The sequence below is a fragment of the Lipophrys pholis genome (assembly GCF_963383615.2).
Source record: "Lipophrys pholis genome assembly, chromosome: 17".
Taxonomy (NCBI): domain Eukaryota; kingdom Metazoa; phylum Chordata; class Actinopteri; order Blenniiformes; family Blenniidae; genus Lipophrys; species Lipophrys pholis.
The window spans coordinates 2169112-2194123 of NC_137643.1; the positions used below are offsets into that span (position 1 = coordinate 2169112).

The 25012-nt window shown below is 44.7% G+C and overlaps 1 protein-coding gene across 1 annotated transcript in view; it reads left to right on the top strand.

The window, feature by feature from the left end:
* samd12 (sterile alpha motif domain containing 12) overlaps positions 1 to 25012 on the top strand; it is a 112208-nt gene that overhangs the window by 5701 nt on the left and 81495 nt on the right. The window contains exons 2-3 of the mRNA XM_080485675.1: positions 15659 to 15867; positions 24048 to 24177. Of these exons, the coding sequence (XP_080341801.1) occupies positions 15659 to 15867; positions 24048 to 24177 (339 nt within the window). The remainder of the gene's footprint in view (positions 1 to 15658; positions 15868 to 24047; positions 24178 to 25012) is intronic.

A 25012-nucleotide genomic window follows, 5' to 3' on the forward strand; every position in this document is an offset into this window, starting at 1 on the left:
AGGAGAGAGCAGAATCCTGCAGGATGCTGGTCCTGGAGAACCGGAGTTCCATGTGAAGAATTACCTGGAGATTACCTGGGGAAAGAAAGAACATGCGACCCACACAGAACATTTAGAATTTGCAGTTTAATATAAGAAGGCATTCAACGACTCAACAAATGAGAAATTCTGCTTTTTTTTTATCACTACGTGTCACTTTCATCCATACACACTCACACACACTCACACACACACACACACTCACACACTCACACACCGGCAGTGACTACTGAAGCTGCGTTGAAGGTGCTACTGGAAAAGAGTGTCTTGGACACTGAAACCCAACTGACACATGGGCAGAGGAGGTGTGGGGGAGGTAAACTCACCCACCTCAGGATTCCAAGATGAGCCACTCCACCAACTGAACCACAGATCTGTCGGAGCGCATCGGTTCGGTTGATCTGGTCTGGAATAGAAACGTTTGAAAGTGTCATCACCGGCCCAGTGATCTGGAGAGAGAGAGAGAGAGAGAGAGAAATAAATGCTGGGTCATTAAGCAGGTTGAAAGTGGCTTCAGCTTTTCTCACTGCACAATCCAAAGTCACCTGGCAGCACAATGGGAGCGATCGAGCCGTCACAGGGTTCCTGTCGTCTCACTCGTGTCTCCGACAATGTGTTTGCAACTTTTCAGTTTAGCGACTTTCGTCAAGTCTGTTTTCGTGATTCATTGATTTATTTGGATCAATAACTTCATGGTTAGAATTATTGCTCCCGTGTCCATGCAACAAACAAGCCTCAGTCAGAAGGTTGCGGGTACGATTCTCCATTCCCCCGTGTCCACATGTCGAAGTGTTCTTGGGCAAGGCACTGTACCCCAAAGTTGCTCCCAGTGGATGGACAGTGAGATTAACAGTGTCGAGCGCTACCGGACCGCTCAATTGGTGGAAAAGCGCTAAACAATTGAAATATATGTTCTTTGTTATATTCTGTAATGAAGAGTTTCTTTTCCTTCTGGATAAACTCTTTGGGTCTCAGGGTGTTTGATGAACTGTTGCCGCTTCAGCTTGAAGTTTGCAAAGTTTCATAAACTAGTTTTGTGACATACTGTAGGTGAAGTAGAGGCAGACCGGCTTATTGTTAAGACATGACGTTGCTGCTGTAATCATGTTAGCTGGGAGAAGCTGCAGCCAGTAAACATGAGTGAGACCTAAAAGAAAGAAGTATGAATAGAGTGATGTGTACGATGTCAACATATCACAAAAAGACTGGGATGAATATTGTTTCCATGCTCTGCAAATTCAGAAGCAGTGAATCTCAAATGAAAAAGCAAAAAAGTATAAAACTGAAATAGTTCTTCTGGCTGTCACGAGGCAGAACAAACCGCTCTGATGTGTTTCTGATGGGGGAACGTAAAGCTCACTTACAGCTGCTGTAAATCAGAGCAAAAGAAAGAGCGAAACAAATCCCCAAAACAATAACCTCCACGGTTCTCGCCGGATTCTTTCCATAATTCAGACACGTTTCTTGGGTGGATTACTCACTATAGGTTTTCTATGAGTGTGACTGTGAAGGTGGACCAGGAGATAAAGGATGAAAACGTTCAGAAATAAAGGCAAAGGTTTCCAATAACTAACAAAAAACAAGTGAAGCAAATCAGCCAATTTATATATAAATTTTTTTGAAAAGGTGCCAAAATGTACCTAAAAGTGGTGAAACGACACGCTGACCCTCAGCTTCTCCGTTGGAGCCTGAATGGGAACAGCCAGGAGAGAAACAAGAGAACAACACCAACACCAAGCCTCCGGGCCGGAACGCTGGCCATGTGCAGAACCGTTCCTCTCCATCATCTCCACCATGAACTATATTTTACCCCGTCCTTCGCCCAGTGTCAAGTACAATCAGCTTCAACTGTAACCAGGCATGAATAGACGATGGCTGGATGGACGGAGCAGAGAGTGCATGATGACCACACATCCGTCAGGCAGCACCCATTCATTTAACTGTATAGTGCAGAGACACATGTAAAGGGAAGGCGACGAGGAGTGGAGCCCGTGTGCGGTCCCAGCAGTGTTTACCCCCGTGGCTGAGGCTGTTCGTTTCGCTCCTCTCTCGCCTCCGTTCATCACGCCTCCTTGATATGTCCTACCCCGCTCTGCACGCCTGTGCACCCATTCAGAAAACTCATTTCAGATCCGTCCCCGGGATCTGGACCGGGAATGAAGAAGAGCAAACATGTTTATCTGAGTGGGTGAAACGGGATTGCATCTCGGTTGATGGTTAGAAGCCGTCTCTCCGGCCTTACTGAGCAGGAATGGGATTAAGATGACGTAGAGCGGTGTTGTGTAATCTCAGTCCTTCAGGTGGACCTACGGCCGTCTTAGACGTCTCATACTGGAGTGCTGCCGCGTTGAAGACATGAATAGAAAAGAGAAGTGGTTGTGGGCATGAATGTGACCTGGAATCGTGTGACTGTTCACAAACTTAGTTTGCGGGGCTGATGTAAACTGAAACGTCTCCGGCATGAGTGTGTGGGAGAAATGTCAGGGGCTCGCTCTTTACAATTCGATTGGCTCTGTCTCCGGCCTGATCCGACTCGCTTTGCATCACCGTGTCTGTCAGCTCGGGAGGAAGAAATCCAGGAGAAGGGAGAGACAGTCGAGTCTGATGCAGAACCTGCTTTAATGAAATCTGCTTTCGAAAGGTAAAAAAAACTTTAAAACAGAAAATGTGTAATAGTTCCAACATGGAGCCTTTAGATGCATAAAACCACTCGACATGTGGATCAATATGGTACTTCCTATTATTTGAGTGAAGGAGGGGATTAAAGTCAAAACCAACGTTTTGAATAATTACAGGTATTTTTGTCATTTTTTATGTTGCAGAGGGCAATTTGATGAAGAAGCTCCCGTAGGCTGCGTCTACACGTTTTGAAACCCAAGATTTCCAAAACGCCCACGTGAAAAAAGAACTTTTAAGAAATGCTGCTGTTGCGCTTGACCGTGATTAAAAAGTGATGTAATGTTCTCTGCTTTCATCACAGACATAAGTAACAGTGCCAACTCGTGGCCTGACTTGCTAATAGCAACTTTTTATGTTTGCGTTTCAGCGATTTCTGTCTAAACGGACTTTGTTTCCAAAATGGTGTTAAAACAAAACTTTTCTGAAACGAAAACCCCCAAAATGATGCTCAGAAACCTCATGTGATTACTGTATTTTTTTACTATAAATGCAATTTGTTTGTTTGCTTGGCTGATCATACAACTAGGATTAAGAAGCTACTTGTATATCAAACTATATACTATCTGGGACCATTAGGTGTCACTGTTTGACAGCAGAATGCTGCTACAGCACAAAAAACTTCATTATTACTGTATTTCTCTGACAATGTAGGCAAAATGATGCGTTAAAAGGCAAAAAAGACATGTTACATCATTTTTTGTTACATTTCCTCAATATATATATATATATTGCAATATATTCTCCGACTTGGCAGAATTAGAGCTGAAACCAAAACTGACTAGGCTGACTTAAGTTTTGTTTTTTCTTCTGCACGTAACTGTTCCTTATTTAAATTGCCGGCCAATTGTTGATTTCATACGGGCTTCTTGCATGCTAAATATTGAACCTCTTATTCATGATGTTTATTCTTCCTGATATTTCACAGCCTGATTGAGTCTTTGCACACATGACAAGCAGACTAATTAGCAGTTGGTTAAATGGCTCGCAGTGTTGATATTTTGGGAGCCGCGATTAATCACATTTCCTCTGAATGACGTTCAGCTATATCACTGATATTAGCCCACGGGAGGCGCCTGATTTTAGCTTCGCATCCAAAATGAGAAAGATGGAAAAAGGCAGCAATTATAAAGGAACGGCGTCGTTTCATTTGCCCAACAGCGCTTCAGCTTTGTAGCGTTTCATTTAAAGAAATGGTGGATTGTGTAACTGCTGCCCAGTGGTGGGGAGGAATTCAATTAAAATGGCGCCGTGTGTGACGAATTGTGGTTATTTCCCTCCTCGTGTCACACCTGCTCCGAGTCTTCCTGCTGGCGGTGTTGAAGTGTCACCTGCAGCCTCGGGACGCTTTGTGCTGCAGCTCGATCACTGTGAAGTGAGAGCGGCTTTGAACGGCGAAGCAGACTGATGAACGAAGGACAACGCGTCGGTTTTCCACCTTTACATCTTGTGAATATGCAGGGGGGGGGGCGTGTTTGCTTTATGTATAGGTGCTGCAGTCGGGAGGTAGTTTTTTAGTTGGGTGACAGCGTGGGTCCTTGTCTGTGCCACCGAGCGGGGCAGAACAAAACGCCTGTACGCAGCAGCTCCATCGACCTTGGTGAAGTATGAGCATCAGGGAAATTAAACCCGCGGGAGGAGATATATTCTGCTGAATGTTCTAGTCATTCATCGCTCATTTCACCCTTGTGAAGCACTTCCAGCCTTTTGTGTGCCTCTCCTCTCACTCCCAGATGACAACCTTTGTGCTGTTTCTGTGTGTTTGGCGGCCCATTGTGTGAAGTCAACAAGCCTGGCGGCGTGTCAGACCCCCCGTCTCTGATGACCACCGAGCAATCGGCCCCGCTGACTGATTGAAGCTGCAGATCTGAGACGGGAGTGTGTGGCGCGGGCGGAGGGAGAGGATGTCAGGTGAAGAAGGCCGCCAGCATCCTCATCGTCACCATCGGCAGCAGCCGACATCCGAATCAGAGCGCCACTTCAGTGCTATTCACAATCAGGCTCCGACACACTGCGGGATTTTAGTCTTTTTCTGAGTCCATCACCTGCTAACATTGTTATTCCTGCATCATCACATGAGCTGTGACGAGAGGTTGGCATTGTGCAGGCAACACGGCGCTGCAACGGAAAGTAACTGATGTTCCAAATGTATTTAAGGGATGTTTCCGATGAAAAGTTTTAAATAAGTCGACCAGTCTAAAAAAAAAACAAAACAAAAGAAAAATACCCAGAAAACATTCAAACTTTAACAGTTTATAGTTCTGTTTTAAATATTAACCCTGACATATTTTCAGTGTGTTATTCGCCATTTGAAGTCTTTAATTACTATATTCAACAACTGGTTCAGATTTAAAATGTTGCTGAAGACTCTTTGCTTGAAGCATTGCTCTGAGGTTAGCATTTAGCATTTAGCTTCCATTCACTGTGTTTTCAATTTCAAAATAACCCGTTAATGTCCTGAAGGATAAACCTTCACGTTTCAGCCGGTAAGATTATCCTGAACAAATTAACTTCATGGATGATAACAAGGTGTCCAGGAATCAAATAGCAAAGCAGCCCAAAACTATGATGCCCCCTCCACCGTACTTCACCATTGGGATGAGATTAGTACGCGTGTTGACCTCCACTTCGAGCGGCGCTGCTTTGGAATTCTCCGGGTGGCAGTTTGAATGAACTCGAGTGAAGACCGAACACAGTCCAAGCCTTGATTGTAATTCCTACAACAGAAGAGTTCTGAGGCGGCGGCGCTAATGAGAACAAAGCTAATTAAATCAGAATCTCGAAGAACAGCGACGTGTTGGTGTGAGCCCAGTTCAGCTTCAGTGCGGAGAACATTGAGGGATGTTTCCTCCGGCGTTGGTCTGAAATCAAGTTGAGACTGTCGTCGTGATTCAAGCACTGTGATGTAACGTTCCATTAACGGTGAACATGTATGACTGAGATCTGGTAAAAGCCAGGTTTATTCTGCCGATGGTGCAACAACAGAGCTGAATGATGGACCATCTGGAAACTGAAGGGACGTAGGAATCGGTTAAACTGGTTAGTATGAGGATCAGGTGATGCCAGGGTCCACAACGGCAGAGGGACAGTTTCCCAGGTTTGCTCTTGATTCTTGTCCAAATCTAATGGGGATCTGATCGTCTGGTTTGTGTGGACATTTTAAGAAGGATGGAAGTAAAGACAAAGCGGTTCGATGTGTGCTCCTCGATCATTTCCTTCACAACATCGACCAAAACCTGGTAAAACAGGAGTTGATGTACTTCTGAAGTACCCCGACCTCACAGGAGATCCTAACTTATTTTCAGCGGGTAGAAATATCCCATGTGTGTTAGAATCATGTAATAAATTACATATTGCTAATGTTTTGCTTTAAAATATAGTATTTCATCTGGGGTGAGCTTTGACTTCCCACCAGCATCAATGAGGCTGAGCCTTCCATGGCGTCGTTAACAATTCGCCTCTTTTCATTCCTCAAACCAGATTTTTTAATAGATCCTGACCGAGAGCTGCACGTCTGCAGTCGCACTGATGCCTTCAAAGTTTTGGTAATCAACCTTTCTACAAACTACTTTCTACAGCTGGTTACAACCACCAGTTCTAAGTGGATTCAAATGAAACTCTTACACATCCTTACAGCACATTTTCCCCTCTGGTATTAAATAGCACATCTTTGTGATTCTCACCATCGTCAAAGTTTCTCTTCTCTTTTAGAACTTGTGTTTTAACTTTGGGGACAAAATGTTCATTTGCTACGTAAAATATCTCATCGACAAATTTGGACAGTGCAGGCAGTCATTTCAGATATGATATTTGTAATTTGTAATATTTGATTGAGGCCCTAAAAGTATGTAGAGTTGGTATATTTTGCAGACAGAGCAGCCGTTGTCCACTCGGACTTCATCGTCATTCTGTTTGTACGGTATTTGATGTTTGCTTTTAATTTTCAATGGAAAGGATTAAATGACATTGATAAAGAGGCAGATTGTCTAAGTTCATCTTCTTTCTGCTCCCTTTTATTCAGGAATTTCAAAACCTTAAATAGTTTTTTTGGGGTTTATTTACAATGAATGAAAAAAACTAACATTTTGGTGTGTTTTTGTGTATTTTGCTATTTTTTTTCTTCGTCATTCAGGTTCCTCCAGTCTAAAAACTTCAGTTTCAGGTTACTTTAGTGACTCTAAAACTGCCTGAAGGTGTGACTGTGACTGTGAGTGTGTTTGTGCTGAGGCTCTGTAAGGTTTTGATGAATAAAGAGAAAGTGTGGATTATTTTGTTGCGGTGTGGAGCCACTTTAACTTGACATTGAGAGTACAAACACTTTTTCAGTACTGTTTGTACTCTTCTGTGGCTGTTGGTGGTTTTTCTTCATCGTCAGGACTGTGATATACTCTGGCCTGATCTTGACCCTGCACGGTAAGCACAATAAGTGTGGAGTCGATGTAAACTAAAAATAGAAAGTGAGCAATATTTGAATTGCCTCAATAGAAATGCATTATAGATGCTGCCGTTGCCATTCGGTTGGTGCAAAGTTGGAAGGAGGTAAAAGGATGGATGCATAGTGCAGCGCGTCTCACGGTGAAATCCTAAACTTTCCTCTGTCTGCAGACGTTCCCGGCGTAGTGGCCGTATAGAGGGAGTTTGTGTCGCCCATCAAACATTAATAGACGTTACTCGGCTCTAAATAAAGAAATCTATTCCCGTCACCCTTTCCACTGTCTTCCTTTGAAGCGGCGAACGCTAACAGCTTTGTGGCTGCGATGCACGCTCCACGGTGAGCGGCGGCTAAATTTAGCTCCTGTGTTTGTGCTGCAAAGTGGGTCATTTCGCTCCGTCTTTCTCCATCCAGCTCCATCTCCTTTCGTCTGCCGTCCCCCGCTCACAACTTTCCTCCTTTTCACCGTCTTTGACTTCATCCCTCGCTCTCATTCCGTCCTCCTCACCTTCCCCGGCGCCTCCCGCAGCTTCAAAGCTGAGCGCAGGCGCTCCGGCTCGACGCGGCGCCAACCGATTCCCGGCTGCCGGGAGCCTCGGGGCTGCGGAGGGCAGAGTGTGAAGTCTGAGCCCTGTGAACTTCTGATTGGATGTCAGGGTGAATCTGAAGGCTGCTGGGAACTCGTTGCACCGCTTCACTCTCATTGTGAGTCGAGCAGTCGAGGCTCATTGTCTCCGCAGCAGGAACATAAACACTGAGGCTGGTGACGACTTATAGGGAAGAAGAAATGCTAATGATGCAAAAGAATCTCATTTTGTGAGTTACTGCGCGTATATTATAGAGTGGTTATGTTTCTGCTGCTGCTTGTGTTTAATTCAGCTCATTCATTCAGTTCTATCACTGCATTATCTTCATGTTTAATCCTCGCTGTTAGTATGGGCCGGATTTATATTCTCCACGTTAGGAATGGGAATCGAAAACTGGTTCTTTTTTACATAAAGTGAAGAAAGAATGAACACATCATCACCGACAACAAACTCTAGTGGCCATTAATGTCATTACATTTGAGAAGATTTGAATTCAAACTTGTTAAGATACTTCAATTCTACTGAAAAGCTCTGACCTGATGGAGGACAGGTCACCTCAGTCACAGACTTCATTTTCCTCATGTATTCAACAAATAAACAAAGTGCTTGACACAAAAACTTGGTCAACAATGTCACGTAAATCATTTTCTGGAGACAAATTGACCCCAAGTGGAACAGGTGTGAGTAATATTTAAGGATAATAGGAGGGTTGAGGAAGTGTGAAGACCGTGATAACCCTTCACACTTTATAATCTGGTGCTGGAAACTTTCTATCAAATATATAATTCATGGAAAATACCTTAAGACCGCCACCCTGCGGGTTTCATTTCCAAAGAATAATCGATAAAACAATGAATCGTGAAGCATTTCCGAATAATTCCAACAAAGTCAGATCCCGTCCTGCAGCTAAACACACTGCTGGAATCGTTTCTCGACCCACTGAATGTGACCTGAGGTCACCGGAGTGCAGAGGAGCCTCATGAATTTGAATTCAGCACCAGGAGCCTTAAACTGAAGGTGTGTTAGTTCCTGGTGGGTCAGGCCACGTTAAAAGCCGATGTCCTCTGTTTTTTTTTTTTTTTAGTCCTACAAGCAGAAACACCTAAATCATACACGGCTCGAAGTGGAATTCCTGGTTAGCTCACATAACCGCATGCGACCTGGACGACATCGTCACATTTGACATCTGATCTCAAGACGGAGATGAAACACATGATGGGAAGCTGTCCTGGCAAATATTAAGCAATATCGTAGCCCTCTAAAAAGTCAGAGGTGGTGGGGGGTGTTTGTCCTTTTGGTGATGTTCCACAGGATCTCAGTCCTGCTGCTCTCACCCCCCCTCAGAGGGACGTCCCACCAGGATTTGGGTACTTTGATGTTTCTGGACACTGTCCCGGCCACTTGCTCGCTCCTCTCCATGTACAACAATCCTGCTTGCTTCTTACACGGTGCCACATGCTGGACCGTCTCTGGACCGTCTCTGGACTGTCTCTGGACCGTCTCTGGACCGTCTCTGGACAGCCTGCTCCTTGGACCTGATCTAGGTTGGACGAATGAGCAGAACCTAGATCATTTTAACGCTCGTATCTCTTCCAGCCTCTGCATTTGAAGTCAGTGAGGCGCGAGCTCATGATCCCACCTCCTGTTCACCCACCGTACTGCAGGCCGTGTGCTCTCATCTGGAGTCTCTGCTCTTTTCCCACACTTCAGATATATTCTAATTAATACTTTGCTAAGCATGCGTCTCCGTCCCCCTCTGAAGGAGATGTTCCTCTCTCGGTCCTCAGGGTAGACGTCTCAGCAGACACATTCACACACACTTCTCGCCATCTTGTCTCATTAGGGAAGCGAAGGACTCGGTTGACACCTCATGCAGGTTTGTAAGGTTTGTTCACTTTCCCAACTCTTACTATTGCAACAACAAATCATCAGTAGGGTAAACTAACCGGTCTCACGACGGTCTAATCCCAGCTCACGTTCCCTATTAGTGGGTCGGTTGAGAATCAGCAACGTGTCAAGTCTTACCAGGACGTTATGACAACTCCGTCTTCATATCTACGTTGCAGTTTTGGTGAATAAATCTTTGTTGGAGCCAATTGTGTCTTTAAGTTTTCTGTGCGAAATTGCTATACCTTTACATAATGATAAGAAATATCACTTGAAGTATTCTTGTTTTTGTAGTTTAGTTGATGATTAGAATTGTGAGGACATCGCCTCCTCCTTGTCAGGCTCCTCCTTAAAATCAGGAGGAGCTGCATTGTGAGTGTGGAAGGAGGAAGGAGGGACAGGTGGAGGCCTAAACTATAATTTATGTTAAGTGTTTGTATTATTTAAGAAAGTCAACCACGGAGAGTATTTTTTTATTTGTTTAAATAAATTGGAAACCGTAAAATCTGCTGGGATTGCAGCTGTGTTGAAGTCCTGCATTGCTTCAGCCAATCTGGGAGCGTCCACCAGGAGACACAATGAAATAAAGACTTTGATGAAAGTTGTTGGAAACCTTGATGAAGTTAGTGACACCTTTGAAACATTTACAAAAGCCGTGTGTGAATTTGATAATGCTCATAAATCTGCGCAAGAGTTCTTATCAGAAGAGGAAAGGAAAGATGATCCCAATGACTGGTAGGAACCCAGATTAACCAACATTCATTATTTTATTAAAGAGGTTGAAATGTGGAAAAAGGAGATTGCACAGTTAAAATTTGGACCACTGGACAGCATTTCAAATGTGTCAGGAAGAGCAGCAGCTTTAAAAAAACAAACAAAGCTGAAGACCAAGATGGAGCAAATGGACCTGGAAACAGAACTTGCAGAATCAACTGCCAAAATAAAAGTTCTTCAAAGTAGTGATGAGGATGACGAAGATCAAACCGACAGAATGAATGAATATAAAGACCTGAAACTTTGGAAAGTGACGTGGACTTTGTGCAACTTGGTGCAATTCCTAAAAAAAAGAAAAAGGGCGACTCTTAATTTTGATTTTTGACACGAAAGAGTAGCCACAAGGATCTGTGCTCGTCACGGTGGAATGATTCACTCTGATGGATGAACGTGTGTGTGTGTGTGTGTGTGTGTGTGTGTGTGTGTGTGTGTGTGTGTGTGTGTGTGTGTGTGTGTGTGTGTGTGTGTGTGTGTGTGTGTGTGTGTGTGTGTGTGTGTGTGTGTGTGTGTGTGTGTGTGTGTGTGTGTGTGTGTGTGTGTGTGTGTGTGTGTGTGTGTGTGTGTGTGTGTGTGTGTGTGTGTGTGTGTGTGTGTGTGTCTTAAGAGAGTGAGCAGATGGAGGAAAGTGATCAGCTCCGTGGAAAAACGTGCCAAAATCCACACGTTGATTTCCAAACTGCTCGGTTATTTTCAGTGTTTGGACTTTTTCCTCCCCCGCCCACGTGACGGGGACAGATTTCTGATTCAACTCCAAGCTGCTGTTAACATATGAAAAGAGAAGCAGCTGCGAGGGCGACGGAAATGTCATTTTGCAGAGATCCTGTTGGGTTCCGGTGCCAGGCCACCTCTTCAGGCCCACGACAGCGTCTCCGGGCGCCAAAGTACTCATTTATTTACTCAAATGGGAGTACAGATACGACTAAAGAGACTTGGGAGAGGTTCAAGTTCTTTAAGTAAAATTAAAGAAGCACACCAGGACTTTTTGAAGCATCTTGGACCGTTTTTGGGAAATTGTGGTGGCGAGGAAATATGAACACACACAACTTTGACCCCGTTTTGCCATCTCTGACCACTAGATGTCACTCTATGACCACAGAATGCTGCTACAGGACAAAAAGAAAAAAGCTGCGCAGCAGAATTTAAAGTAAATTCAGTAGGAAATGGAAACGGAGCTGCAGAAAGAGTTCAGAGACGAGAAATGATGAGAGAGAAGAGACAAATGCAAGAGAGGAAAACTGTTTAGTAAGTGATAGATTTCAATTTCTATCATAATTTTCTGTCAAAACCCAAATTATTTTCTCAATGGAAACACTAACATGGCTAGAAATTACATAAAACATAAGAAATTACTTGTATTTAAGGCAAACAGGAGGTCACACTCAGGGTTCAGAGGACATTTTAACACGTGGACAAGAGGACATGGGGAATCGAACCTGCAACTTTCCAATAGAAAGACGACCGCCCTACTAACTGAGCCACATGCCAAACAACGTATATTAACGTTTTGGATCCGGAGCGTTGGGTGATGATGTTGGCTTTTAAATGGGATTGGTCGGTAATGACGAGGTGATTAAAGGAAAGTCTGTTACGTAAGACTGATGGACTTCTTTCTTAATCCTCCTCCGTGGAACAGAAATGCGTGGAGCCGAGTCTTATACCAGGTCTGTGTGGTCTCCAGTCAGTTCCCTCCGTTTCTCTAAATCCCATTGATAAAAAGAGAGAGAGAAACAGTGGGGGAATGGAGGCACACGTCGTCTCTTTTCCCCCCCCGATGGCGGCACAGCGAGGGAGGGAGGGAGGAATGGAATGCAGCTATTTATAGTAACTGTTGCTATTAAAAAAAAAAAAAAAAAAAAGAAGAGTCTCGCCCCCTACTGGCCCACCAAGAGAGCAAATCGTCCGCTCTTTGTCTCGCCCCTCTCATCATCTTGCCTGCGTTGTTCAGACGTTCCTACATGGGCGGATGTATAATTCATCCCTCGTGCAGAGTGGCCGCACAGCAGCCGTGGACGGAGGGAAGAGCGAGCTGAGAGGAAGGAAGAGGAAGCGAGGAGGGAGCGGCGCTTCGTGCCGCGCATCTCAAGCTGGCTTTGTTTGAAACCTGGCCCTCGTGTGTGTGTGTGTGTGTGTGTGTGTGTGTGTGTGTGTGTGTGTGTGTGTGTGTGCTCTCTGTAGAATCAGCCTCCATCTCACTGAGCTGCAACAAAACGCGTCCAGGCCTCGGGAAGGAGCCTCCAAAACGTCTAAAGACATTCACTGGAATTTACAGTTTCCCCCGCGAGTGGCTTTGGCCAACGTCGTCCGAGGCGGAGCCGTCGGAGAGCAACTCCTGAGGAAAACTCTCCAATTTGACCTCGTGAATTCAGATTAAACATTTTATATTTAGTCCCCAAAATGAAGGAGCTGCGTTCTCGCAGGATCACAGCGTCCCCGGGTAAATGATGTCAAATGTGTGGCTAAAGGCTAATTTATACTCTGCCGTTCCAGAGAACCTGTGGGACACGTCAAAGGGTTGAACAGCCTCTAAAACCTGCAGCGCTGCCCCTGATTGGGCCTTTTTTCTAATGTCAACGTCAGTAAACTTCCTCCTTATTTACGGTTAAAATGAAGTTGAGGTGTTTGAAGTGGCGCCCTCTAGTGGATCATCGACCAAATGCTCGTTGCGACACATTGGATTCCTGGAAGTATGAAAGTATTTGTTTCAACGATCCGTGGTTCTATAGACTATGATTCAGGGGTTTGAAACACATTTCAGTTCAGGGGCCGCCGACAGCCTATTTTCATCTTGAATTCAAAACGCTAAAGTTCAGGCGTGTTTTTTTTTTTTTTTTGTGGCTCAGAGTATATGTGATGAAAATATCTAGAATTTCATAAAACCAAACAACTACAGAAAATGAGGTGTTGTGGTGGTCTGATGGTGTGGTGGTCTGGTGGTCTGATGGTCTGGTGTGGTGGTCTGGCGGTCTGATGGTCTGGTGTGGTGGTCTGGCGGTCTGATGGTCGGGTGGTGTGGTGTGGTGGTCTGATGGTCTGGTGGTGTGGTGGTGTGGTGTGGTGTGGTGGTGTGGTGTGGTGGTCTGATGGTCTGGTGGTGTGGTGGTGTGCTGGTCTGATGGTCTGGTGGTGTGGTGTGGTGTGGTGGTCTGGTGGTCGGGTGGTGTGGTGTGGTGGTGTGGTCTGGTGGTCGGGTGGTGTGTGGTGGTGTGGTGTTCTGGTGGTCCGCCCTGGAGCCTCTGGCGGGCCGGTTTTAGCCCCGCAGGCCTCATGTTTGACACCCCTGGTATAAATCGACCTCCATATTTCTGACGACTAATTCCCCTTGTTCCAACACCTTCGGTTTGACCTCTTCCACTAGAACTTCTGCGACGTTGCGAACAACAAACAGTCCCTGAATAATCGGTGGCAGAGACGATGTGTGGTTAGTAAATTATCCGGGTTCGATCCAAGGTCGTTTCTCTCTGAACGACTTGTTTTTAAGTGAATCCCATTACGTTTCCACTCGTGTCTCACGGACATCAGAGGAGGCGCACATGACGCTTCACACCGCGCCTCCTGTGAGGCGAGAGGACGGCGTGTTGTTGTTGTTGTTGTTGTTTCTCTTCAGTCTGAACTGTACAGTCAGACTCTGCTGTCTGGAATCTGTCCCTAATTGGCTTCCTTCCCTGGGCTTGCTGCTCTGCCGGCGCTCAGACTGACATTTCTGTTTGGCTGATATTTAGCTGTCATCTCGTTCCACTCTGTCTGTCACTGATATCAGGGACAGACATATTTATTCATCGCCGTGAATCATAGAATGTGACTGTAACAGCTTCTGCTCCGTAAGATGGCCTTCTTTTGTTTTGACCAGCGGTTTTTAAAATTAGTCACAGAGCTTAATAGAAGCTGGAAGTGAAGTTTAAAAGCACTTCTCCTGGGACTTTAGTTAACCCGGCTTGAAATAAGAATATTAAAATGGAGGGTTATCTGTTAGATGTGAGTTATAATAACTTCCTAGTCTAACAGAGACAATTTAAGATTATGAAATAAGCTAAAAATGTCCAATTTTCCTATGTCATACATACAGGATGTGCAATATTCCTTTTTTTACATAAAGATTGTGCAACATCCTCTTTTTATACTTATAAAATGGACAATATTTCCATTTTATATGATGAAAATGTGGCATATTTCCTATCCCGTACATAAAGAACGTGCAATAGTCCCATATCTTACATATAAAATTTGCAATATTCCTATTTTGTACAAATAAAAGTGCAATATCCCCAAATAGTATGTAGACCATACACAGCATCACCAGACACACTTAAGAATTCTGAAATATCCCTAAATCAAATATGCACATTGAGCAACAGATTAAAAAACCTGTATTATGTGCATAAAAATGTGCGATACAGTATCACCACACAATACCACCACAAGCACTCATATTATGCAATATTACCACAATGTCAGTATGTAATATCTTCACACTACCCTTCCATACAAGTATGATGTGTGTTTATCACACACACAAGAACGATCACTTCACGGAGGAAACGACGATAAAACAAGTTTAATCGAAGCGTCGCGTTGTGCTTTCATGAGGCTTTTGTCCATCTCCTGGAAGTCTTTTGTGCTGAAACAGAATCACTTGAACACGCCTGTGGATTGATTCCAAGGTTTTTAGCTTTAATTTTCAAGTCGTCGGGCTAAAACCTGAACTCGTGCACCAATGTGAGGAGCTTCGGGGAGATTTATCGTCTCATCAAGGCCCTGCAGTCTGCAGGATTTATACCCTCTGTTTTCCTGGCAGGAATCAAACCTGCTGCAGTCTCTTTTAGATTATGTGGTTTAGTGGTTAGCACTAGACCACAATGAGAAGACTCCATGTTTGAATCCGGGCTTTAGGGGCCTGTTTGCAGGGAGTTTGCATGTTCTCTGTGTGTGCATGGGTTGGGTTGTCTAATTCTGATTGTTTGAGGTTGATCCTGGAGGATCATGGCTGTAGGATGTGTGGCTCTGTGGAGCCTGATCTTCTGTGGGTGACGATCACAAGCAGAATTGCAGCAGAATTATTCTGACGCGCTGAGCTTGAAGTGATGTGTCACGATCTGCTGCCATCTAGTGGATTGTTTGTAGATTACAATGAGGGAAGAGAAGTTGGAATGATTCAGCATGCAGTCCCACTGTCTTTATCAGACTATGAGGACTATTTATATTCAAATATTTCAACAATAGTTTGAGTCAGGTTGTTTGTTGATGACTAATCTGATCCTGTCTCTAGCTGTTCACTGCAACCTGAGCCAGAATGGCATCGACCACCAGATGTGTCCCGAGGACCTGACGTCCCAGCTGGAGGAGGACGAGGAGTCGGTGGACGCGGCGCCGGCGCTGCTGGACGATGACAGCCCCACGTACCAGGACATCAGCCCCCCGATGTACCACCGCCGCTCGCCCCCACAGCGGTCCGTGTCCGAGTCTGAGCTGACCCGGGTAAGACGGACTCTAAACCCCCCCCCCCCCCCCCCCCCCCCCACCGTCTCTTACTCCCGTCTCAATACAGTCACATTCTAATATGAGAAAAACAACTTTCCAAAATCACTTGAGTGAATTTGTGGGACTTTTAAGAAATGAAAACAGTATTTTTTAAGATGTGGTGACCTGTTAGAAAGAGCCTTATTAGATAATGTGTAGTGTGTAATGTCACCACAAGATGGCGACAGAGTCCACTAATATGTGATCTGTTAAAGCTGCATGATATTTTCGTCTTGTTTTACAAAATATATCTTTGTATTCTATTAGTTAGAAATTAGGGATTAGACATTGGAATAAATTAAATAAACGGTGGATATGAACATTTTCTGACTTTTTTGGGCCAAACTAGAGAGAAACAGAGGAGTCGTAGCTCTATTTCACCTGCATGTTGTAAACGTACTTTTCTGTTTGTAAAACAGCAACTGTCTAGTTATTGGTGTATTCACTGCATTCAACATATTAAATTGTAGCATCTTTATATTAATAACCTTTAACATGTCAGTCTAAATCACCTTTAGGTTCCATTTACATACAATAAAACATGTTGAAAGTCATTACAGACTTTCCCTGTATTTATCCGATTGGCTCCATCAAGGTTGTCAAACAAAAGGCCGGCGGGCAATTTTTCACAGTAAAAGTTTGGTTTTGTGAAAATATTGACATTTTCATCTCGTAAACTCTTCATCACAGTGAAGAAAAGGTTTAGATTTAAAGGTTACTATGGCACTATCCTACCGGTCCGACCCACTCAGGATGAAACTGGATTCTATGTGACGCCCCCGATCTACATTCACAACTTTCCTCATGTATGTTTTCAAATAAAAGACACTTCTCATATATAATCTGTTGAAACATTGGGATTATATTTGAGGACTTGCTGTAGTTTGATCTGCTTTCTTCAAACACTGTTTTTGTTTTTATGATTTTTTTTTTTTCATGTTAAATACATCAAAAGAAAAGCGGCATCGCAAATCTCAATTTAATCCTATTTGTCATCAATGAAGAAATGGGAATAGATTAAGGGTGTGCGTGCGTGCGTGCGTGCGTGCGTGCGTGCGTGCGTGCGTGCGTGCGTGCGTGCGTGCGTGCGTGCGTGCGTGCGTGCGTGCGTGCGTGCGTGCGTGCGTGCGTGCTGTTTAAAGGCTTCCTCAGTGTTTCTGATAATAGATCAAAGAGTCCATCATCAGTAGAATGATTCCTCTCTAGAAATAGACCGTGGTGTGGACAGTAGGAAGATACACACACACACACACACACACACACACACACACACACACACACACACACACACACACACACACACACACACACACACACACACACTGCTAACACCGTTTCGGGTCTCGGCGCCGCTGCATGCCTGCCCTGGATTCTTTCTTGTGATCCTCAGTAGAAACTGATCAGGCTTTAATTCTATAGTTTGCTAATCTGTGCCATTGAGCAGCATAGCCACAGGCCCAAACAGTGTTTATTAATACTTCCAGTATATCAGCTTCATTGGGGGAAGTGTCGGACCACTTGGATTAAGGCTTCAGTGATGGGAGGTTATTTCTGGCTACAACGGGGTTAATGGAGAAAATCTCTCACTGCTCACTCTGTAATGTCTGATCATTAATCTCACGTTAGACTGGGTATGTAGAGATATTTGATGAGTGATTAATACACAACCTCAAGGCACTTATTTACCTGCTGTGGGATTTCTTTAAATATATTGAATTTTAGTAGGGCAGGGAATTTAAATCCTATTGGTTCTGCCTATTCTCAGTTTATAACCTTTGTATGTACTAATCCATGGTGTTATAAAGGGTGTTTAATGCATATTTAATTTACTCATTCTTGGCTTTTATCTATAGAAACATTGTAATTTGAAAGGTTTCATGACATTTTGTCAACACTACAGTCCAGATCTGACATAATTCTCCTTCATCTTGCTTTCTTGCAAACGTCATTTCAATCAGAGGCGAGAAAAATAATGTGGCGACGTAATGATTGTGGACCTGAGTGTGTCTGGCTGGAGGTCATCGCAGTTCATTACAGAAGCAGTGTTAATTTGCAAATACTGGATTAAGAGTGAATCATGCACCTGCCTGGACTTGTGATTGAGTGGCGGCTCAGCCGCAGAGCAAACACGAAGCATAAAACAGCCACTTAGCCTCAGTGGATGGTTCCAACATCCACAGCAAATCACCTCATCTCAGCCCTAATCAATAGCAAGCCCAAGGTGAGTATGTGGAGTTAACAGGCCTCGCTCCGCTTTGGGGACCCCGCTGAATCCCAAGGTCAGGGGCGGTGGGTTGGCGGAGCGGCGGCGCGGCGGAGCGGTGGCGCGGCGGAGCGGTGGCGCGGCGGAGCGGCAGCCCGCCACACTTCCTTTGATGTGCCTGAGTAAAGCTGGCATCGCCCGGCGAATCCAATTTCAAACAGAGGCTCCTTATGAAGGCTTATTAATTTATCCAGCATGGCGTGTTATTCTGCCAGCCATCCACAGCTCCCATTCTCACACACACACACACACACACACACACACACACACACACACACACACACACACACACACACACACACACACACACACACACACACACACACACACACACACAGACATATCACGGTTTCATCCCCATTCCTGTATGTAACAGATTAATTAATAGAGGGAAATTTTCATCTCCTGCCAGGCCTGGCCGGGAGAAACGGAGCGCGGCGGAAAGAGGAGGCGAGGCGAGGGAGAGCACGCCAGAGCTGTTAATTAGCTGTGCGGTGGAGATCGGGGCGGACGACGCAGGGCGCCGCGGCTCAAGCAGCCATTCACTCAGTCAACACCACCCTAATGGCAGCCGCCCGGCTCCTCGCAGGGCCGCAGTGCTTCCCCCCCCGAGACACTAGAGGGGAGTGTGTGACAGGGAATGATGCTGCTGCTGCTGCTGCTGCAGCACTACACACACACACACACACACACACACACACACACAGAAATGCAGACATTGCCTGAGGTGTGTTAGTGGGTGTGATTCTTTAGGCAGGAAGGGAAGAGTTCGCTCTCTCACGTGTTCCAAGCAGATAAAAGTAAAAGCGTCTGGATTTAAGTCCGTCAACTTGTGCGGTGATCCCAGTCGGCTGCGGTTCAGGATCTGTCAGGAGGAACCGGCTGCCTTGGGGGACGAGCTGGGACCAGCAGATGGCGCGAGTGCAACTTCACCGATGCCAGCTGCTGTTTAACCCAAGTGGAGAAGAAGAAGGGAACTGGTCATCAGGGACTAAAAACAGCCGCTGATAAGAGAGAGCGGGAAACAGTCATGGAACCAATGTAGATAGACGGAACCAGCAGATGGTGGTAATGCAACTTTATGGATGCAAACTGCCGTTCAACCCAAAAAAGGAAGAGGGAGGGTCTGAGGAACACAGATGCATTATGGGAAGAGGCTTGTCAGCAGAGGTATTCACATGTTTTGACTCCTATGTCGACGTTACTTTGTCACAGGGCATTCTGCAGACATCGTGCACCTTCTTAAAGGAACAGTATCGTCTGATGGCCTCTTTCAGAAGAATAATGTTGGACAGTTCAAGTGTTGATTTGGCCTCCAATCTCCCAAGATTATAATCCAAGTCAGAATGAATGGAAGCACCTTCATGGAGTTAAAGCAGGGGGGTCAAACATGAGGCCCGTGGGCCAACACCGGCCCACAAGACGCTCTAATCCGTTCAAACCGCCAAGCAAATGGTTCAAATCTCTAGAATACATTGAGATTGTAGTAATTTCCAGTTTGGTTTTGTGAAGATATCAACGTTTTCATCACGTATACTCAACAAAGAAAATCTTTAAAGTTTAAATTTAAATATTATTAGAGCGCTATTTTACCAGTTCGACCCACTCACCGATCTCCTCGGAGCAGATCTTCAGCCATCGTGTTAAGGCTGAAAAACACACGTCGACACGTTAACAAACTCTATGAACTGTGCGTCGCGTGTACAAAATGAGCCGGCCCGCTGCTGCCCGGCGGCGTCTTGATTAACCCGATTGTTCACAGGAAAATGGGCTTGTTGTTTTCATCACAGCCGCGTTTCATCCAGCGAACAATGTGGCTCCTGATGAAGGCGACTGGGCGGCTGTAATGCGCCACAACAAAAGCTCCTGTGCTGAGTATTTATTTCATTTATTTACATTTCTTTAATTTCTTTATTTTCTTTTCTTTTTATTTGATTACATTTTTTTTTATTTCTTGCCCTTTTTTTTTTACATTTGTTCAAAAAATAAACTGTGCCTGGTCCATTAAATCCAGGGAAATATCCTGGTGGTGGGGAGGGGGGTGGGGGGACTCTGTTCGGCATTTAAAGCTCCTTGTGGCCAGTTTAACACCGACTTTGCTGCATTATTGACAAAACAATGTCTTCATATGAGCTAATTGCTGCTGTAGTTAACATTTATTTTTTTTAATTGCGTTGAAAAGCCGTCTGACCCCCCCGACAATCAGCCCCAACCATCTCGCCGCCAAAATGAAAACGAGGCCGCGAGGGGCTTCGCCGTTCTCCTCTGAAACAATTACTGGCGTCCGGCATTCCTGCCAGACGCGCTGCCTCAGTCACGTGCCGTTTGTTTCTGGAACGCCTTTAATTTGCAGTTTGTATTCCAGCACTGTCCTCGCACGTTGATTAATTTAACCCGCCGTATTGAGACTGGATCTTTAGATGCTTTATCAGTGTTGGTGTGATTACATGCTTCATTATGTAGGTGATAGTTTCCCCACTGTGCGCCGTGATGTTTGGATGTTAGTTTTATTTTTATTTGTTTGTTATTAGAGACAAAAATACAGATGCATCCAAAAAGATTTAAAAAAAATCTATAATTTTAATCCATCTCTGTCCACCTGTGCATACATGCATACATACATATATCTGTCTATCTCCGTATTTGTGCATAAACGCGTGTATAAACCCCAAATAGTTTGAGAATTATTCAATCTTTATTTTATGGAAATACATATACACCTATCAAGTCCAAATTATATACATACACACGTAACTAATATATCTAAAACATGTCTGAAAAGGTGAAAAGAATAAGTCAAACTTATTTAATCTTACCACTGTGTGTATATATATATGTATATATATATATATATAAGATTTATATATTTTTTCCCCATGGTAGTTTCAGACGTCTGGTTTACGTCGGGTTCGTTGGTCTTTCCCCCGCCAGATGCTTCATATTCCCCTTTATTTTTTTTTGAGGTTGTCCTTGCTCTGTTGCTACGGTAACGTGAAGCTCAGTGGGAGATGTGCCGAGCTTTCAGATATCAATTAAAGCCAAGGACGGCGGCGCAGCGAGTCGACACAGATGGCGGTCGGACGGTTAGCGTGTGTTGGGAGAGTCTGAATATACGTTTCCTTTATGTATTTTCCCTCCTCCTCTCTCTGTGTGTGTGTGTGTGTGTGTGTGTGTGTGTGTGTGTGTGTGTGTGTGTGTGTGTGTGTGTGTGTGTGTGTGTGTGTGTGTGTGTGTGTGTGTGTGTGTGTGTGTGTGTGTGTGTGTGTGTGTGTGTGTGTGTGTGTGTGTGTGTGTGTGTGTGTGTGTGTGTGTGTGTGTGTGTGTGTGTGTGTGTGTGTGTGTGTTCCCAGATGTATTGCACTTAGAAATAAAGCCAGGGTCTCCTCTCACCCCTGTGCTGTCATTCAAAACTCTAATTGGCCCAGAGTCTCTTGAACGCAGCTTTTTCAGCATGATTGTACTCTTGTTTTCTTTCCTCTCCTGCCCCCCCCCCCCCCCCCCCCCCGCCCCCAACCTCCTCCCCTCCCCACCCCTCGGCTGCCCTTTGGCTCGGCTGGCAGGCAGTAAGGCAGGAAGGCACCGGCTCACCTATTGCACCGTCCCCAGGAACACTGCGATGGGCTAAATCAGTGCAGAATGTAAAACACAGATGGCCATTGACTCACAAATGGGTTCACGGAAAATGAGAGTCTCCCCCATGTTGAACTGTGCAGCGTCCCGTTCTCTCCTTTTATTCCTCTACCTCATCTGTCAGTCCAGTCCACACACACACACACACACACACACACACACACACACACACACACACACACACACACACACACACACACCCTCTCCTCCTCCATCTTGGCCCCACTCTCTCTCTCCTCAGTGGCCTCGGGCTTCTAGTCGGGGTTAATTAGCATTGAGTTGGTTTGTGTTTAATGGTTAATGTGGGTTCCTCCTGCGATGCCACTCCCTCCCCTCCCTGCAGATCCAACACACACACACACACACACACACACACACACACACACACACACACACACACAGCCGAACAATCGCATTAAGACGAGGCGGCCCGGCCAACATGCCTTCATCTTCTACCTGCTTCCTGTTGCTGTCACTTCTCCTCCCTGCAGGGGGAAACAGCCCACATGCCCCAACCAGCTCCCACCTCTCCCCCAATGTTCCTTCTCCTCTCTGGGATGCTGGATATAGAGTGAGTGGGAAGGAGAGAGTGAGGTGGTCGCACATAATCACAACCAGGTGAGGGAGACGGGAGGAAAGAGAGGCGCAATATGTGGGAGAAGCAGTGAGGAAGACAATGTCATGGATCTGACAGTGTGAGCTTGAATACAGCCGAGAGACGAGACGCGATGGAGGGAGTGTGGAGGTGGAGGGGGGGTGGGGGGCTGCTGCCAGTACCTGTTATTCTGCTCCCTCCAGGGGTGGAGGAGCCCAGGGCTTTCCATTGCTATGCCGCGCCACGCCGCAGCCAGAGAGCAGGCCGGAGTGGATGTGAAATTTTAATCACTTCTCTCTGTTTGTAATTTTAGTAGCCCCCTCCATCAAAATCAAAAGCCTCGCCAACACTTTCTGAGAGCGAGGCACTGAACGGCCACGGCATCGCCGAATGGTGGAGTATTTAAATGACATGAGTCTCATGCAGAGCCATGAGGGTATGCATGTACTCTGACATGCATTTTTTTCCCCACGTTTTTGCAGATTAAATAGAGGGTCTGTTTTATTTATGACTGCAGTTCAGTTTTTGACCACTAGTGGTGCAGGGGAGCCTCGCTAGCTGCAGCTTGAACTTATTAGTTGTACCATATGGTATATTTTTATATGGGTACTACAGTAGAATAATGATTAGTGTGGTTTTCTAGTGCAAATGAAAAATAGATGCATTTTAATGTAACCTGTCATCTATCACACTTCTGCAGTTCAAGACAGCTTGTAATTGTGTTTATGTGGCTTGTAGTAAAATGATAAGTGCGTCATTGTGTGTTTTTCTAGATTTCTGTTTGTCCAATGTTTTTGTTTAGCGATGTACTTCTGTGGTGATCAAGTGATTTGATGACGGGAAGTCTAAACAGAAGTCAGCCTGTTAGTCTAGAATGAGGGCAAAGAAAACCCAATTTCTAAAATCCACTTCACAGATCTAATTACGCAAAAACAAACTGTAATATTTACACACAGATCTCATGAAACACACACACACACACACACACACACACACACACACACACACACACACACACACACACACACACACACACACACACACACACACACACACACACACACACACACACACACACGTGATTAGGAATATAAACTCTTTGCTGTAGAAGTAGTTTCATAAACCTTTTTATGACCTTTTTTTCAGACTCAGTTCTCTTGTTGATGAAAATATGGATCAGCATTCACATTGTAGGCCATCGATTGACCCGTGCTGTGTGTACACATGTTCAGACCACACATTACAGCTAATATAAACATATAGGTGACGTACGTAAAAACACACAAGATTGATCGTGCGGTCAGACAGAGCAGTGTCTGCACAGCTGTTAATTTGTGAAATGTCTTCTTATTGACGTCCCTGGAGTTATGTCTCTTCTTCTCACTTTAACAGATTAATATTTCATTGATCCTATAGGGAACCTGTCACATAATGGCCTGTTACTATATGAAAAAATTGAGTGGAGGGGTCGGGCAATTTAAAGGTGACACGACTGCACTGCAGCCAATCAATGTAAAACAATGACAGAGCGTTTTATTAGCTGCTTCTGCAGCACATATCGCTCCGTAAAATATATATATTTATATCTTTGTAAGGATTGCGAATGGAAAAAGATTGGATTACATATTAGTTTTTGTGTTGTTTGTGCAGCCGGGATACGTGAAGCTGTCCAAGCCGGTGGCTCTGTGGACCCAGCAGGACGTGTGCAAATGGCTGAAGAAGCATTGTCCCAATCAGCACCAGATCTACAGCGACTCCTTCAAACAGCACGACATCACAGGTACGAGGAGGCGGCAAGGAGATGGTCCGCCACGGTTGAAATGAAAAGATAACATTTTACAGACGTGAAGAATTCTAACATTAACTACAATATGTTCACTTGACCACCAGGGGCGCACTTTAGTCTTTAGTTTTATGTCTTACCAAGTGATCAGGATTAGCACACAAGTGTCGTTACTCTGATCATAATATGAGCAAACCCACTATATTCTTGAGCTCCAGCGACATGTGACCAAATGTTTTAGCCGTTTCTGCATAAACGCAAAACATTTCTGAAACAAAATCGCATAAAACATTGTGCTTTTTCACTAGAAACGCTGCGTAAACAGGGTCTGAGTTTGACTCCCCTGCTTTAGAAGAAAATCTTCTCTTTACATATTTACAATAAAATAACTCATTAACTCCTCCTAGACCATTTTAAATTAAATGATGCAAAATATCCACCTCAGAGTTTTTAAGTAATCACCTTGATATCGTTATTTATCAAATCAAATCTTTTGGAAAGTGTAAAACTGATAAATCACAGACATTTCTGCCCAAAAGGAAAAGTCTCCTTGTATTTTCAGTCAAAGATTGTCCACACATCACCGAATCTACAATCCTGAAATGTCATGTGACAAGTGCAATTTATTAAATGTACCGGACAATCCAAAGCAAACACACTGCCATAAAACACACACATTACTTTACAAAAACATGTTGAACATGTCAGGCAGAGCACATATAAACATCATCACACCAAGGCCAATCACTGTGGAAAAACTATGAAGCCTTTGTCATTTGCTTTGGCTTCATTTGTGACGATTGCGCGTATAGCAAATGTGCTCTGATGATGT